The sequence below is a fragment of the Apus apus genome, chromosome 4 (genome assembly GCF_020740795.1).
Source record: "Apus apus isolate bApuApu2 chromosome 4, bApuApu2.pri.cur, whole genome shotgun sequence".
In the NCBI taxonomy this organism is placed as follows: Eukaryota; Metazoa; Chordata; class Aves; order Apodiformes; family Apodidae; genus Apus; species Apus apus.
In genome coordinates, this window is record NC_067285.1 from 102,540,669 (window position 1) to 102,558,038 (window position 17,370).

The 17,370-nt window shown below is 34.5% G+C and overlaps 1 protein-coding gene across 4 annotated transcripts in view; it reads right to left on the minus strand.

The window, feature by feature from the left end:
• The window catches only part of JAKMIP1 (janus kinase and microtubule interacting protein 1), a 122,534-nt gene that overhangs the window by 29,447 nt on the left and 75,717 nt on the right, over positions 1-17,370 (minus strand). For all 4 annotated transcript variants that reach the window (XR_007889484.1, XR_007889483.1, XR_007889485.1 and 1 more), the window contains 7 exons: positions 12,653-12,781; positions 11,309-11,437; positions 10,395-10,478; positions 6,713-6,775; positions 5,623-5,721; positions 2,564-2,665; positions 55-108 (listed from right to left, as the gene is read on the minus strand). Coding sequence is in view for 1 of the 4 variants with exons in the window: in XM_051619567.1 (XP_051475527.1) it covers positions 55-108; positions 2,564-2,665; positions 5,623-5,721; positions 6,713-6,775; positions 10,395-10,478; positions 11,309-11,437; positions 12,653-12,781 (660 nt within the window). In the remaining 3 variants the exon portion in view is untranslated. The remainder of the gene's footprint in view (positions 1-54; positions 109-2,563; positions 2,666-5,622; positions 5,722-6,712; positions 6,776-10,394; positions 10,479-11,308; positions 11,438-12,652; positions 12,782-17,370) is intronic.

Below are 17,370 nucleotides of genomic sequence, written 5' to 3' on the forward strand. Positions count from 1 at the left end.
ACGTTTAAAATAAGAAAAAAACTAGAGGTATATTGGAAATAAAAAATTTGTTACCCCGTTATCTCCAAGAATATCTAGCTTCTTCATAAGTTCAGATATATTCACATCCTGAAAAAGATGTTCAACACATTTTTTATATAGAAGGTGAGAAACAGTTTTTATATGCTACATTTTATGTACCCTTTAGTCACTTCTGCATGCAAAAAGACTTGAAATGTAAAGAAAGGAAACATTTGTTTCTCATCACAGTTACAAAACATTACTGATACTTTCAGAGACAAAAAGAAGTGTCATTCTTGATTTTAGCAAGCAACCTGGATGTCTGTGTATGGGGGCAGAATGTTCCTGTATGATTCACATTTACTGTCCTGCTGATGTATGGAGACATAAGATCAAAACCGATAAACAGGCTTAAAAGCTTGGTTTTTTCTGTTTGTTTGGAGTAGAGCATCAAACACATCAAGCTACAGAAATTTAAATAACAGAGAGCATGAAAAATATAATAGTGAAGGTTTGTTGGTGGTTTATTTTTTATTTTCTTGGTTAAACAAGAGTGGAGGTTCAAATCAGCCTTACAGGGGAAGAAGGGAATACATATGGTGGACAGAATGTCTATATTTTACAAAGTACCAGGGACCATTCCTAGGCACCAGAAGTTTTGGAAATGTTTATGGAATTGTTTAACCTGTGATAATCACATTTTCCTGAACTATCTCAAGTGTGGTCCACAAGTTGATGTGGACCAGGGATCATTCCCATCAACCACTTGTGTGCAGCCATACTCTTTGAAGGTAGAACATAGACAAGGACCAGTTTGTATTAGTCCAAAATGCCCAAAGCACACGCATAAAGCAAGACAGCCTTGTTAACTGCTGTCACCCTCAGCTTCTGCTCATATTCAGCACTTGTCAGAAGGGGCCACCATTTCACAGGGCTGTGTCTTGGCTCACTACTTTCATTACCCACAGTACAGAACATGACAGTTTTTACCCGTGTGTTGTACAACTGCCTTATGTGGGTAATCAGGATGATCGATTTTTATTATCTTTTTTAAAGCTAAATTACCCATGCTTGAAAAAGACATAACTACACCAGAACATATTTGCTCATAATTCTATACCTCGTAGACTCCAATTAGGAAGCTTTAATAAGAAATTAAAAATATCCTGAAGACCAAAGATATGAGACAGAATAGACAAAGTAATAAATTCTGGCTCCAAAAAAGGAATAATGTTTTGTGTTCCAGTTGGTCTATCTCAGAAGTCCCCTCCTGCTCTTCCCTCTCTCCCCAGACACTTCAGCAGTCTTCAGACATTGTATTAGCTATTAGAGAGTCCACATCAATAATTTTAGAATAGTGAAGAGCTTAATACACACTTGTGTTTGGGCTGGTGTTAAAAACAAAACTATGGGTTATGATCAGCATTGATAATGTTCAGTGAAAACTTCTTCAGCGGATCAGTTACACTAATGAGGAATGGAATTCAATACATTCTTGCACCTATTGAGCCAGAAATACTCATTATAATTAATTTATTTCCGTGATGAAGCATATAGGAAGATTTAGAAAGCAAATCAGATTTTGCATCATTCTAGAATCTAATCTGCTACTGATAGCTAACAATTTCAAAAGACACTGAAAACATACAAAAAGTCAACAATGTCAGTATGCCCATATTAGTTGACTGCCCGTGCTTCCAGGTAACTGGACTGAAAGGTAGATTGAAAAACACATCTCTGTTCAGCAATGCAACAGAAGATAATGGTAAAAAAAGATGAAGCTGTACCTGCTACAACCAACATACAAATTAGAATAAGAGATAAGCTAAAAAGGAGGTCTGGCATTCCATGGAGGTTCTATTTGAAAGCTACTAGGCTAATTGGTGGCTCCTGGTATGCTATGGGAAATGTCTAACCAACCAAACCTGCAGGTAAGAATCAGGTTTTAACTTTTTTATTTTAGACAACTAAGCTCCCTAGCAATATGCAGCCTACAATTTCACTTTATTTGCACCACAAATAGGATTGTGGTTATTAAGGCACTGAACATAAACAAGCCTTCTATAAGAGGACTTGTAAACACAAATAGAAGCATAAATTACTAGTGAGTGCCATGGAGTGTTACACAGAGATGTTCCACGTTATTTACTTACAGAAAAGTTACCCTGGCCTGTTGTTGAAACACTACTGCATTGGGTATAAAATAATAAGTAAATGTCACATTTCTGACCTCAAATGAAAACATTTTCTATCAAGAAAAAGCACTATGGCAAGCCTGACAATGAATCACATAAACACCCACATTCTTCTGCAATGTTTTTACATCAGTATCCTAGATGAACTGTAAATTACTTTGACTGACCCACCTTCATTTTCATTGATGAACTCCTTATGAAACCCTTTCCCCAGTTAAAAATATCTTTTCTTACTATATTTATTTTCTTACTATATTTGTTTTTTCAGATTTTCTTCCCTACAGCAAGATGACAAACCATGGAAATTGGGTTGCTCATTCCAAAAAAAGTTCCTGGCCATCCAACAGTTACTAGTGCTCTACGTATACCTTTATTCCTTCCTGTTGACAGAACAGTTGAAGTGCACTTCCATTGTTTTCAGGGAAGGTGGTTATATGAAGATTAAATGCTGGTGACCTCCGTTCTCTCTCCTGAGGAAAGATTTTGTTTAAAAACAACATGTGTGATTATATGTAGACATTTATTCCCACCTTCATAAAACATGCTTGTACATTAAAATGCAGATTCCTAGTCACATTCCAAATACATGGTATTTCCTCCTACTTTCACCATAGCTGAAGAATTTGGGCTTTAGATAAGCACAAAAATGACATTAACTTCCAGCTGACTGCATGCACACTCCTGGGTGCAGAAGCCCCTGCACCCTGGCCAAGTAACTGACTGGAGCCCTGAAAAACTCTGCTGGCTTTTTTTATTGGTTATAACCTTATTTAATTACTACTTTCTTTCATGGGACATGGAAGAATTTAGGAAGAAAAAACTGCAGAGAAACATTTAAACTCCATCATGAAATAGTATTATCACTGAAGATTTTCTCAATAAAATTAAAGATGTAAATCTGCTCTCTGTTTATTCTATAGTTAACCTTTCTATTAGAGCATGTAGAATCCCCAGTCCTACCCACTGCACAACTCAGGATGTCAGAATGTGCTGAAAGGCAGCACTACACTGCACTTACAATGTTCATTGTACCAAAACTAAAACTTGTTATTTCCCATTTATTTAAACCTTAGTATTTCTAAAACTGATCCAGCTGATCTACTTCCATGTTTTTCTTCAAAATACCAAGCTATTATTTCTTCAGAAGACAGAAATACAGTAAAACAATAAATAAGCAATTACACTTAATTTTCATGTGCTTGTGAAACTGACAGGGCTGAAGGCTCTGGGCAACCAAGGCACTGGGTCTTACTCTCAGTTCTCTCTGGCTATGGGAACATGAGTGAGGAAAATGAGATTTCTTCTCCATATTACAAGAGGAGGCACTGGCAACAAGAGTTTCAGTTTCTGACAAGGTAATGAAAGAGAACTACTGCAAATTTTTTCATTCCTGCAACCATCCCTGCATTGCCCAGTTTCCCAAATCACAAAGTGACATGGGGAGCAGGCTGCATCCATTCACTTCAGCAAGTTACAAATCATGGCAACTCCTGTTCATTACCTAGCTTAGACCTAATTTGAAACCAAAATGTAGAGGGAAAAATCTCTGTACCCTACACATTTTTTCCCCCTTATAGACTCTATTTTAAGTAATTTTTACATTAACTGTCTAATTCTGAAATGGGCTTAAATGACCAAGCTGTTGTAATTCAAAAAGTGAAGACTCATTCTTGTCCAAATTCAGTTACCATTTTAGATTTTTATTTATTTATTTTATTGCATTAAACTCACCTGAATTTTCCTGCATTAAATCATAGACAAATAAATGTTTTCTACACTAGCCTAAATTTCATCTGAAATATTCTAATTGCTCTCAAAAAAATACTGTTGTGATTATCAGAAGCATTCATTATTTTACTAGAGCATTCACATTGTCAGTCCCGTTTGTATCTATCTGCTCACTTACTAAGGAAAAAAAATCTTTTCTTGCAATCACACAGAAATACTTCAATTGCTTTATGTGAAACAAATCCTTAAAGATTTGGCACATGACAAAACTCAGGACATCACACTCAGCTACTTTTCATAGTATTCCTCCATGTGAAAAAGACATTATTGAAGGATGTACTGAAGCACTTTTCTTCTTTTCCTAATAACATTTTTTTGATTGTTCTACTTCTAAGAACACTTACACTTAGGAAGCAGTTCCTAGTGTAACTGCCAATTCAAATGCTAAATTGTTCAATATTTCACTGTATAGTTGCTTAATAAAGATATCTATCAGAAAGCATTTTTATTTTTCTGAACATCTACTGACATTTCTAATAAACTAATAATTTTTAATACAATGGGCTATGATATAAAAATATATGGTTGATAAAGTAAAGGATTAAAAAAAGATTAAGAAACGTCAAAGGCAAAAAGCAGAACATCACATAACAGGAAGACATGAAACTTTTATGTTTACCAGAGAAGTTACACATGCCAAGATTTTTGGTGAAACGTGCTGGGTGATGAAAATTATGGAGGACTGACAATGGCAGGTTTCTTGGAGAGTTTATTCTAAATAGTGTAAAGAATGCTGATGATCTTTGAAACTGAACAATGTATTATCAGGAAATACAACTGTGTGGCAACTGTGCATCACACATGAGTATTTTTGTTACTAAACAATATGGGCCCCATTTACGTGATGAAAGCAATTGCTTTCTAGCGTAACCACAGGCTACATGTTCAAATTGTTATTAACTAATAACATTACTGTATAGAATGTGATTGATATCAGCAACATACTACTTTCATGTACAGAAGTTGTACTTGTGCTTCACCACTTTAACTTTGACGTACTCAGAGGGTTTTTTTCCTTTTTTCTTTGACTGATGCCAATTATTTCCAGTTCATGACCATTTTATACCATCAGAAATTGGATTTCAGGTAAGAGAAATTCTTTCAAAACTGCTACCAGATGTGCTTTTTTAAGATCATTTTACTTCATATGACTGTTGTCAATGTTAAATCATTTTAATTAAAAGCACTTATACATTGATGTGATGGATGTGTCAGATCTTTAGTCAGATCACTGCATGCAAAATGTGAGAAAGTGTGTTAATTTAAACAATGCCAACCAGGGCTGTAGTATACATACCAAGTGATTTTACATGCAGGAAAGGAGCAGTTATGGAAATGAAACAAATAAAAAAGGCAAAATATTGCAAAACAAAATATTTTATTAGATTAAAAACAAACTATATGCAATATATATTATCTATATTACATCTTTATAAACATTAGTGAGCACTCTCTCCAAAACACATTAAGGCAGTGGCATCAATTTCATTATCCCAAGATACAACAGTTAAAAAACAGATACCTAAGTGATTTCCCTTAAACATGCACCAGACATCAGTAATCTTTACAGGAATTTCAGCTTGGGTTCAAACATAATTTCTGCTCCATTTGAGAGTTTGCAACAGAGAGAATCTCTTACTTCAAGCTCTAGCACTCTGAATTCTAACAGCTCATTCTGGTCTTTTGCATCTTGCACCTCGTTCTTCAGCTGATGTTCTTCTTGTTCCATTCGGTGAATCTATGAGAAAAAGACAACATCATGACACCTCGTAAGCAATGGAAAAGATACTGTACAGAGTTACAGGCCAGAGGTTTAAACAAAACTGCTAATTATCTCAATTTCTCATCATGTTGAGCCATGTCTTGAAGATAAAGAAGAAACATCACATTAGAAAGTGTTTGTGAGAACTGTCAGCAAAAAACGGTCAATGATCTCTTAGAATAGTAATCTGGAAGTAGTATGAAGAGTGGTATAAATAATATATCTAAATGTGTTAAGCAATAGAAGCTTTCTGTTAAAATCATGTGAATGAGACTGGATTACATAAACATTTGGGTAGAGTGTTCTCATTGTCTTTGCAGATCTAGACATCTACTCTGTAGTGTATATGAAAGACCCCTGTAGTGTCTGAATAAATTAAGTCCAGCTGTAGCTACTTTTAGTCATGAATTATTCTTTGGTTATCTTATTTCTATTATTATTAACATCGAGCTAGTAATTAATAAAAATAATTATTTGATTCCTGAGTAAAAGCTAACTTTCTCACATGTATCTCCAAGAAGAATAAGGATGCTCAGTTCTGAGTATCTCAGACAGTGTGGAAAAAAGAAAGATAAAAAAGGCTGAAGGGGCCAAGCAGTTTTAGTAGTGATCAGGACAGTAAGAATCTTTGTGTAACTGTTTTACAAAATACAGGATTCCACGTTAGGCTTAATATTTTAGTATTAGTATTTTGTTGGACATTATAATCATCAGCCAGCTTGTGTTTATTGTTGGCTATACAACTTGTAATTCCAGAATAAAGAGCAGCTTCCATTCCTAAAGAGTACTAAAAGCATATTGGTACTTTAATCAGAGACTTCTCTCTCAATTTCTGTCTCAGGAGAAAAATGAAGTAAGCAATTTTAATCTTGATGTTCCAGAACTTAGTACACCCATTTCCTTTTACCATTTCTTTAATGATAAAAGGCAACAATTGTAAAAATATTCCCACATTCTGAACACATACCTTCTCTATCAACTCCTGATTTTTTCTAATTAACAGCTGCTTTTCTTCCACCCATTTTGAATCCTATGAGGAAGAAGATGATTAAAATATTAAAATTATATATATTTTTAAATAAGACAAATAACCTCAATAATTAGAAGATTTCAGACATCATTGTACATTCAACTATAAAAATGGCCACACATCAAAAATCAAGCTTTCCTAAATATTTGAAGGATAAGTAGCACTTTAAGCTACACAGAATATTAAAGTTCCTTACTTTTGCTGAAGCTGAGTCCCTTGTTTGCTAATACATTTCAGCTAAGCATATATTTTAAAGCCTTTACAGACACAATTTTGTGTTAATGCTGTTAAATATTTTATGTAATTTAAAAAATATTTATTTATCCAGCTTAACTCAAAACTGTATCTTTCCACTGGAAAGAGTTGGGAACTTCCTTGCAAAATCATCCCATTCTGAGTGCTGTAATACAAATCCCCATGGAGAAAGGGAAGAAAAACATTTAATTACCCCAAATAACTATCAATAAGCTTCACTGGTATGCAGCTAATTACCTTCTGCTAAAAGCGTGAGCATCACGCTAATACACAGTGTTTATGACAAGGAACTCAAAGCTATGGAGGAACAGAAGTGATATAAGGTATTCCATGCTCCATTTGAGAACTGCATTTCCACTTGACCACTTGTTTGCTTTTAGATTTTTTTTCTATGGTTCAAAAGGCCTCACCAAATATGCCTTTAAAGGCCAAAGTCACAAAAATTCACAGCCATCACAATTTAATGGATTTTAACAGCCAAATTTGCTCTGTTTAATAAAACAATATCTAACACTTAATATGTCTGACTAAGTCTAGATCAAATTATTTTCCAGCTAAAAAGGAAAATTTATTTAAAATCTAAATGTCTTTACTAAATTATTAAGGCTGAATCTTTCTTTGTCAGCAAAGTATTTGCACACCATTGCTGCACAAGAAATTAATGAAATCTGGATATCACAGCCCATTAGCTAGCCTTGAAATGTCAGCCAGAAGTACCTAAAACATTATATTTACATTTTTTTACAAAAAGCTTAAAGTTACGGTTTTTACCTGTTGTCCACTACATTTATATATTCTGCTGTTCTTTTTTTCCTTCTCACATACAAGAATGTGCAAGAGGATAAACAAGCTCTTCAGGGTTATTATGTTAAAAGTAACATACTAAGAATAATATACTAAAGTAAGTATTGAAAAGTTGTGACATTTGTCAAGAATTTCTGAAACAAACAGAACAAGTGTTGAAATAAAATCCAAGCCTAATTTAACATTTAGCTGGAATTTTAAGAAGGTGAAGGAGCTGCACTCACAGCCTGAGGGCAGATATCCCAGTGTACGTAATTGGTAAAAGGCAGGTTTAACAGTTACATCAGACCTGCAGGTTCAACTACTCCAGTTCACAGAAGTAGAAGAAAATGATGAATTAGCCCTATTGATAAGTAACTGTTATGTCTTTCCTGAGTAAGTTAATTGGATGCTACTTTCTGAGGAAATCTTAACTTCAGTGTGATTGTATTTCTATACATACCAGGTCACTGAGAGAGCCGAGTATTAAAAAAAATATATCACTCTGGCACATCATATACTCCAATATGTTGAGGTTTATTATATACCACTATTAATATTTTATAAGAATTTATTCCCTTAATAGAATGCTTCTAAGGCATGCACCTCAATGTACCTTGCTGAAATGGATTATTAGTCTTATTTAACATCTAGGGCAATTCTGACTGATCTTATGAGATTAACAAGAGCCACTGATACTTTGAAATTACATATAAATTGTTATAAGGTAAGCTTCAAATACATTTTTAACAATAAGATTCTAATCTCCTGCTCTCAACTTGACTTCAGGAAAATGGTGGTCTCCGCTGCTTCTGTTTCCTTAAGCTGCAAAGACTAAAAATTCCTGGGGTAATACACTAGGGTCTTTTGATTAGTTATTTCCTTTTCCAAAGCACTTGAGGGACTGTTTCCCCAAATGAACATTTCACAAGTATTACAAAATCATCATCATTACCATGACCACCTAAAACGACAAAGTAATAATTAATAAATAAATAAATCACTTAGTGCACCAAGAAGCCAGTTTGTCATCACAACCATTTATTTTGTTGAATGTAAATATTAACAGGTTAGGAGAACTGAGCAGGTGCTACAGCTTCCAGAAAGACACTTCTGTGGAAAGCTAATGCTCAGCATACAACTACCCCACTAGAGACAATATCATATCGCTCCTTTTCACATTCCTATTGGCCTCAGGATTTTACTAAGAGATATAAGGTTAACAGACTCGTTATGAATCTCATAAAATAGTAACTAATTCAATTCTGATTGCCAGGCATATCTTTTTGACATACCATTCTGGAAGCACAATCACAGAAGTAATTTCTTGCATGGGTATCCATGTGGGTTTATAAACACAGTACTTGCATTTTACACTGCAATAGTAAACTATTTTGTTAGTGGTTTCAATTACACAGCAGTTTGCCCACAACAGCTTTCTTACTAACACACTAAAATGTCAGCAGTAGATCCTCAAAAGCTCTCCAGTTTCCTTTATACTTCCAAAAGCTCAGTGAGCCATCATTTTTAGAGAGATAACATATTCTCTGGTTTTTGTAATATTTTATTTACATGCCATTTACGAAGCAAATTGTAGTTTGTGTGAAAGCTACTGTAAACAATCTTTATCCCTAATTTGAACATGGCCTCATACCCTCTGCATTTATACAGAACCTTACAGATTTTTTTTATTTCTAAGAGTAAACCATAAAAATAGTAATATCATTAACTTGGCATTATTCGTAGGTTGTTTTTATTCACTGCTAGAGGATCATTCATCTTTGAAATGTACACCTATAGATAGCTGTATCTTATCTTATTACCATATACTACCTGCAATCTCAAAATTGTTATTTAAAACAATAAAGCATAAAACACCATCTCCCCAATCTTCTCAGTGTATTCTAACACTTAAGCAACTGAACACCTTTTAAATGCACTCTCATAACTCCTAATCAGACTTCCTGAAGATCATAGACATTACTAACTATGGATCAGTAGCCACATCTTTGTCAAGTATTTACAATATATACTAGAGCATAAGACCTCATTTTACTCTACATGATACTGTGGGAATTTGAAAGCAGTTGAGTCCTCTGAGAATTGAAGCCCAGGAAACTAATGCCCCAAGTGGCTTCCAGTAACCAGATACACTCAATGTGTTAATTTCTCTAGCTGAAGCCTGTGCAGAAGTGATTTGATTTTTGAATTTTTCTATGCTACACACCAAAAATATTCTCCAGTACATAAATTATTTTATTGGAATTTATAGCAAATATAAATAAAATTGAAAGCAGGAGAAAGGCCTTCACCAAATGACAAAGGGAACAGAATTTACAATGCATGTACACGTGGTTATTTTGATATTATGCTTTAGTGTATTGTGTGTTAGAAAATGAATCTTCAATGGCTTTTTCTTAGCCTATTTAATACTTTTATTTATTTAAGTAACCTATGGCTATAGCAACTACTAAGCTGCATCAGTCACACTAACACACCAGCAAGCAATGAAAATGGCAAGGGCACCACTGCATGCAAGGGAGAAAATGATGTGGCAGAGGACATTAAGAGAGTCTTTTACCTGTCCTTTCTCGATCAGAGCTTTCTCCAGGTCCTCAATTTTTGCCTGACACCTGAGAAGATCAGCTTGCAGTTGTTCACGATTCTGGGGGGAAAAAAAAGCATTATCAAAACGTGTGTGTATGTACATGCACATCTAGGTGGACAGATAGATGTAATTACACACAGAATCAAAGTAAAGTTACCTTTTTCCCATTTTGGGCTACCCAGTCAGCTTTTAACACTTTTCATTAAAATAATTGCTTTTGTGTCTATGTTGCAAAATACATAAATACATCAGTTTAACAGCATTTTTCCTTCCCAGACTAAAAAAGATGTTATCATCACCATCAGTGACAAAGGTCTTCCCAGGGGAAATAAAAATAAAAAAATTAAGAACCAAAAGAGCTCTAAGAAACTACTGATAAGCTTTAGTAATTCAAGGCAATTGGTTGGGGAAAAAGGTCAAAAAAGTAAAATAATTCCAATAAGTACTAGAAAAGGCCTATAGGTAAACAGGGGTAATCATTTCTCTTCTCCTGAAGAGAAACTCCCTTTGTCAGATTTGGGTCAAATTTTAATATACTCTCATGATAAAAGTACTTAAGTACTTATAACAACCTATTCTCTGATTCATTTTAAATCCCACATGTTGCAGTCCAAATAGCAGATTCAATTGGATATCATACCCAATAAAACTGTTTTAGTGTGGAAATCTTTAACATGTTATACATGCTAACATAAAGTCTAATGATATCTTTGTTCTGATCATACCAGATGAATCTAAATTGTCGCCTTACTGATAATATCCTCCAATATTCAAAAACATTGTGCTTTGCACGTCACTGACCTGCAAAGATATCTCCTACTATTTCAATTTTTGGTCAGCTTATTCAATGATTCCAGAGTTAGAAGAAATTTCAGTTAAAAAATTACCCTTGCTTCTCTTTCTGCATCCAGGGTTCCACCAACTTGTTCTTGAAGCAATGCATAGGCTCTTTGCAAAGCTTGGTACTCTCTTGTTAGCTGGCAGAACCTTAGTTCAGCTTCTTCTTTAGGTGTGCTCTTAAAAAAAGTGGTAAATACGTATCTCAATGGACTAGTTTATATAGGCAGACTCAGAAACACAAGGAACACAAATGGTACTGAGTCTCAAGGTTTAAAAAACTAAAACAAGTGGAAATGAAAGGAAGAACAATGCAGAAATGCAGAGATCAGTAACTGTCTACCTTTCAGTTTCAGGACAGTCAAAGTTACTATGTAAGGCAGTAAGGTATAGAAATGGGAAGAAAGTGAAAGAGAGGGAGCAGTTCTTTGCACCACTGTCTTCAGCAACTCCAGAGCCATAGGGGCTTCAAAAGGGGTTCATTTTGTTTATCATGCAGTCCATCACTCCTTCCTTACTCTTTTTCTCTGCAATGCCAGGGTTAAAGCATTTTACCAGCACAAGCACACTAATACAGCAGTTATATTTCAAAAGCTATAAGATTATTTTTAATGTTTTTAACATAAAGCATTTTTAATGTCTTGATTTTATTTGAATTTTGACCAACTGACATCAACATTTTCAAGGTCTTTCTTATAATGCTGAGGGCAAGAGAAGTCCTTCCCTTTAATTAGTTTTTGCTCCAGGAACTCAAGCTCCAAGGAGAAAGGATTACAATATTATGAGATATTAAACGTAGAAAAATAGGAAGCTTCTTGTGACTGAGGAGTTTTAGGCACAAGTTAGTGAACAGGAAAGAAAGATGAAAAAGAGCATCTAATTCATGCTTTGTCCTCAGCCCTTCAATCTCATAAAGCAGGCCAGCTGCACTGCATATCACAGAGATGAGGCAAAACATGTCAGTGGGTATTTACTACCTAAGATCACTTAAGCCTCAATGATTTGTAAAAGCCTCTCTGGGCATAAGTACATGAAGAAAATCCTGATTGTATCAAAACAGTCAAATAAATAGTAACGTTGAAAGGGAAACTTCTGTCTTGTAACCATTGACTTTTGGCAAAGCAATGTGCCTATTCATTTTCTTTTGACTAAAAAGAAAGGGTTTGAGAAGAATAATCTTATTTCTCAGCCCCATGTCTGCCAAGTTTGTCAGACAGAGTATTATCTTATTAATTCTATTGAAATGACTGTGTATGTGATACTGGATTTGAAACACAAATGAAACAAATCTCTGCCAAACCTTTCACAGTTCCTGAAGAACTGAAAAATAATGTTTGCATTTATACTCCATGTCAATTTTTATACAACTTAAGAGCAAATCAGCTACTACTTACATCTTCCAAATCTTCTTCTGGTGTTGCTGGTGTCCTGTCTGTTCTATCTGTGTTATATGAAGTTACAGATGATGTTTCTGAATCAACAGATTCTTCATCAAATCCAAAAAATGTCTCCACAACATGCCTCTGAAAAGTTAGTTTTCTTAGTTACTAGCAAAACAGTTGGAAAATCCCAACGACCCAGTAAGCAGTAGCCAAGGTCTTCTCTGACCATTATTTTAGGATTTAGGAATAAAAAAGATGCCCATGTAAACCCTTGTTAACTGATTAAATGAGCTACTTTTTCAACATCATTTATGTAACAACCTCTATAAACTGAACTACACATAGCACTGGGTAACTGTCAATAAAAATATGCTTTAACAAAACTATAAGAGCTAATTACCAAGATCATAAAGATCTTACAAGATTCACAGTAGAGGAATGCAATGTCTATGCAGAAGAAAGTAACCCAGTACTATGTAACATATAAGATGCAGAAGCAAAAAATAAATATATTCTGAAGAACAATGTGGTACAAATGGCATAATTCACACTAATTTTAAAAAAGAAAATTATAAAAATAAATATTAATTTATAATCCCTATTTTGCAAAATCATGCTTAAGAGTATGAATTGCTGCTTTCTATTTATTTCTTCAATACCATCATTCTCAATGTTTTTCAAAAAGCTTGCTCTAATATTATGACTAACCAAAAAAAATACATTTAGGGAAAACCAGCATTTCAAAGCACATTTTTAAAATTTTGCACAATGTAATTCAATAAATGCATGCTTACAGAAAACTAGAGAAAATAAGTACTCAATATAAGTCAATATTACATTACTAATTGTGAAAACTGTGATTTTTTTTTTTATATATATAAAGCATCACAACTGCAATATCTCTGATGATTTTAAGAGTCCCCTTTCCATCAGCTTCCTAATATATGCTCAGAAAGCAGGAAATTTCCACAGAAAATTCTGCTGTTCAAAAACTATGCATACAGACAAATACGACGCAACACAGAAGGCAAAGAGCTTCTGAATAATCTAGAAATAACCTTCCTCTTGCAAGCTACAAACCCACTATTTAGTGTATTCTCAAGAAAATAAAAGATTGGTAGTTACAGTACTGAAGCCCTGTGAAGACATGTTACCCTTCCCTCAGTTGGTTAGGAAGCACTGTAATCCTTTCACCAAGCTGAGCTACATCAGAGGTGCATAAGACAAACACTTCCCTGGGATAATTTAATCCTCTCCTCCAGCACTTACATGCTACACTACTTTGTTCACCCTTCTGTCCTACTTCACAAAACAAAGGACATGGGAAAGCTCATGGGAAAGCATGGGTTTAAGCTCTATTCTAGAAATATAAAGACTTATCCAGAAAGCTAATATGCTCTCTGACACTGGAATGACAAGCATTTCAGACTCCTCTCTCATATGTACAAAGGCTTACCACAAAAACTGAGGTGTAATTACTCCTCTGGAGACGGCCCATGCAACATTTCACCCACACTAAATACTGGTTGCAGCCAACAGTCATCTCACAGTGAAATTACAAGTAAATATTCAGAGTTGAAAATAGGGTTAAAGAAATGGTGCTACCTTCAAGTTGTAAGGAAGACAGATTTACAATTTTGAGTGGCCAAGTCAACCCATAAAGAAGAACTTCCTGACTCCAAATGAATGAGCTGATACAGTTTTATAAAGATAAAGGTAAATTATATGGAGGTAAAGAAGATGATAGCAGGTAAACAAATACCAAGAGAATTAGATGAAAACTGCATTTTACAGTGCGGATACTTTCTACTTAAAGATGCTGGAAGTAAACTCAAAACAAAGCTGCATGCAGACTCTTATGCCAATACTTTTCTACCCTGCTCCTCTGCCTGTACCAGCTTATCTGTGGATGGGGTGAGAACAGCTGACCTGAGCTTTGGAGGTACCTAGCCAAGGACAAACATCTCAGAGGAATGAAGAACATCTGTCCCTGGTCATGCTTCCTGCTTCAAGGGTGCTTGGCTGCAAAAATGGCAAATGCACTTGAGCAAAATTCAACCAAAACCCACAGTAAAGTACGGGCTTGAGGGCTGACAAAGTAAATAATGCTCAAGTCTTGACTTTGAGAAGGCTAATACTGGTAAAACATGGAGAACAAAACTCCAATTTATTATCATACACATAGAGCAGAGAGCACAGTACCATGAAGGTCAGCAGCAGCTTAGTACCTACAGGGCATGTTGTTATACCTCAAACTACAGCTGATAGTTTGTAAATAACTCAGTTTAAGTATGTGTATCTTCCTTTAACCCTACACACACACCCCCACACACACTGTTTCAAGGAGTGAAAAAGCAATATTAGAAAAAACAGTGGGCTTGATTTAAAAAAAATTTATACAGGTCTGAGAAGATACTTAAAGCAGTGTCATTGTTCTGACAAAAGATACTAGCTGCATTTAAACATTTAACTAGTAGCAAAAGTAGGGAACAATAATTCATATATGTTAATAAATAAATCACTTGATTATTAGATGGGAGGGATTGATGCTAGAAAATTAGTATTTTCCATCCTATTAAAAAATCCTGACACTTCAAGGAGAGCTAGAAGTAAAAAAAATATATTAAATACTGTACAGACTGCCTACAGCACTTGGAGTTCTGAATGAACCACTTGTTTATTTTTAATGACTCTTTCCTCTTTAAAGAAACTATACATTAATAATTTTGTGGAGCAGATACTTTCCATAGAAATAGAGATAAGGTATTTAACCATTGTACTTTAATTACACGTGTATGAATTGCTTCATGACATAATTACAAAATAGTTGGGTTTATTGTGGATCATCTAGTACCAGAAGCAATTAGCTACAAAAAGTGACTCATAGCAAAACCAGAACAAATTAACTGGTAAGGAAACAGCTGTAGAGAGAATGAAGAAAAGAGGAAAAAAAAAAAAAGAAGAAAAAAAAAAGGGGGGGAAGACATCTGATTCATACAAACTTTGTTAATAAACACCAACTCCAAGGGACATTCCAAATATAATACAAAAGCTGATTCACAATGGTTTCTGATAAGTTTATAAAAACACTGGATTTTTGTAAATATACACTATTTTCAGTCAATTTTCATTCAACTTTTCTTAAAAACGGGAACATTCTCAATTAACTTAAGGATTCTTTTATATTGATTTGTACATTTATTACTGCTACATCCTAACTTTATAACTGAGAAAAAAATCCTGTAAATTGCTGAAAAATTGTTATTTAAATTCTAATTTTCACTGACTACTTTCATGCATTTACTTTAATGCATTTAATAGCAATTATTTTTCATGTGGATTTATACAAACGTTTTTCATATAATTTTAAAGTAAAATTATGCATTAGGGCTTTATAACTCGAGTATTAACTCTTGTACTGAAGTTTGGTGCTCAGTAAACATTAAAGTTCAGAATGTTATAAATCCATGGTGACACATAGAACATATTATATGCACATTTCAATATATTGAAAATATTTTGAAAATATATTTCATATTTGTAATGGCTTGAATTAGATATACTTACATATAAATAATCTGATTCCACTGTTGCTAAAGCAGTTTCACTTTATATTTAAATATGTCATTTTCAAGTACTTAGTCTAACATGATGAAAATGGTCCAAGATTAATTTCCTTGTAATGCAATCAGATTAGCTAATCAATAACTTCTTACCTTCATGCTTATATGTCATTTCTTGGCAGCCAGAAAAATACAGGCACACCAAAGCACAGAGGCAGAGAAAAAAAGAAAAATACAAAACAAGAAATATGAACTCCATCACACCCGTGCGCAGGTTTCCCGCTGTCACAAATGCAGCTTAATTATCACAGTTTAAATAAACAAATCCGTAGATTCCAAACAAACTGGGCAATTATGTCTTATTTTCAAATGTGTGATGCCATCTATCATGGAGTCTCTGTAACTCCATTCTTTGCGTCAAAAAGAAACAACCTACCAAAAATACCGTTTCTGGTGTTTCTGGGTTGTCTCACTGTCCAAACTGAAGAGGGGGTGAGGGGGTGGGTGGGAAGAAGAAGAAAAAAATACTTTGGGGGGGGGGAATAAATCACCTCTGGTACATTTTTTTCGTAAGAAATCCAATTGCACATGAACATAAACAAATTAAAAATAAACTTCTATCAGCTTAGGTAGCCTCACTTCAGCGAAAATTACCCTACAGTACCTCATTACACTGAGTTCTTGCATTATTCCTCTAAAGACCTCGCAGCCACAGAGGTTATAAAGCCTCATCTCACTGTGCAGCTCATTTCCTCAGGGGAACAGAGCTGGTTGCCAGCTTGTTCTGTGGGCTCCTATGCTACACCAGCTACACTAGCAACAGTAACCTAGTGTAGCTACAGAGCTCCAGAAAGAACATGGACATCTAACTGACAAAAAAAAAAAAAAAAAAAAAAAGAAAGACAAAAAAAAAAGATGGGACTAGCTTAATAGAGCATTTACATAAGCTCATATAAAGATGGAAAAAGGCATGCCATGGATTCTGATCTGGCTCACAGAAATAACCATCAGGAAAATACTCACATTAGAAAACAAATACTGACACTGTCCAGTCTGAGTACCTTGAAATTTAAGGAATATGGCATGTAAAAGAACGCATTTAGGAGAAACTGCAAGAGTAGATGAGTGTAAATGGCAACCAAGTTGCCATTTATTAGAACACTCCTC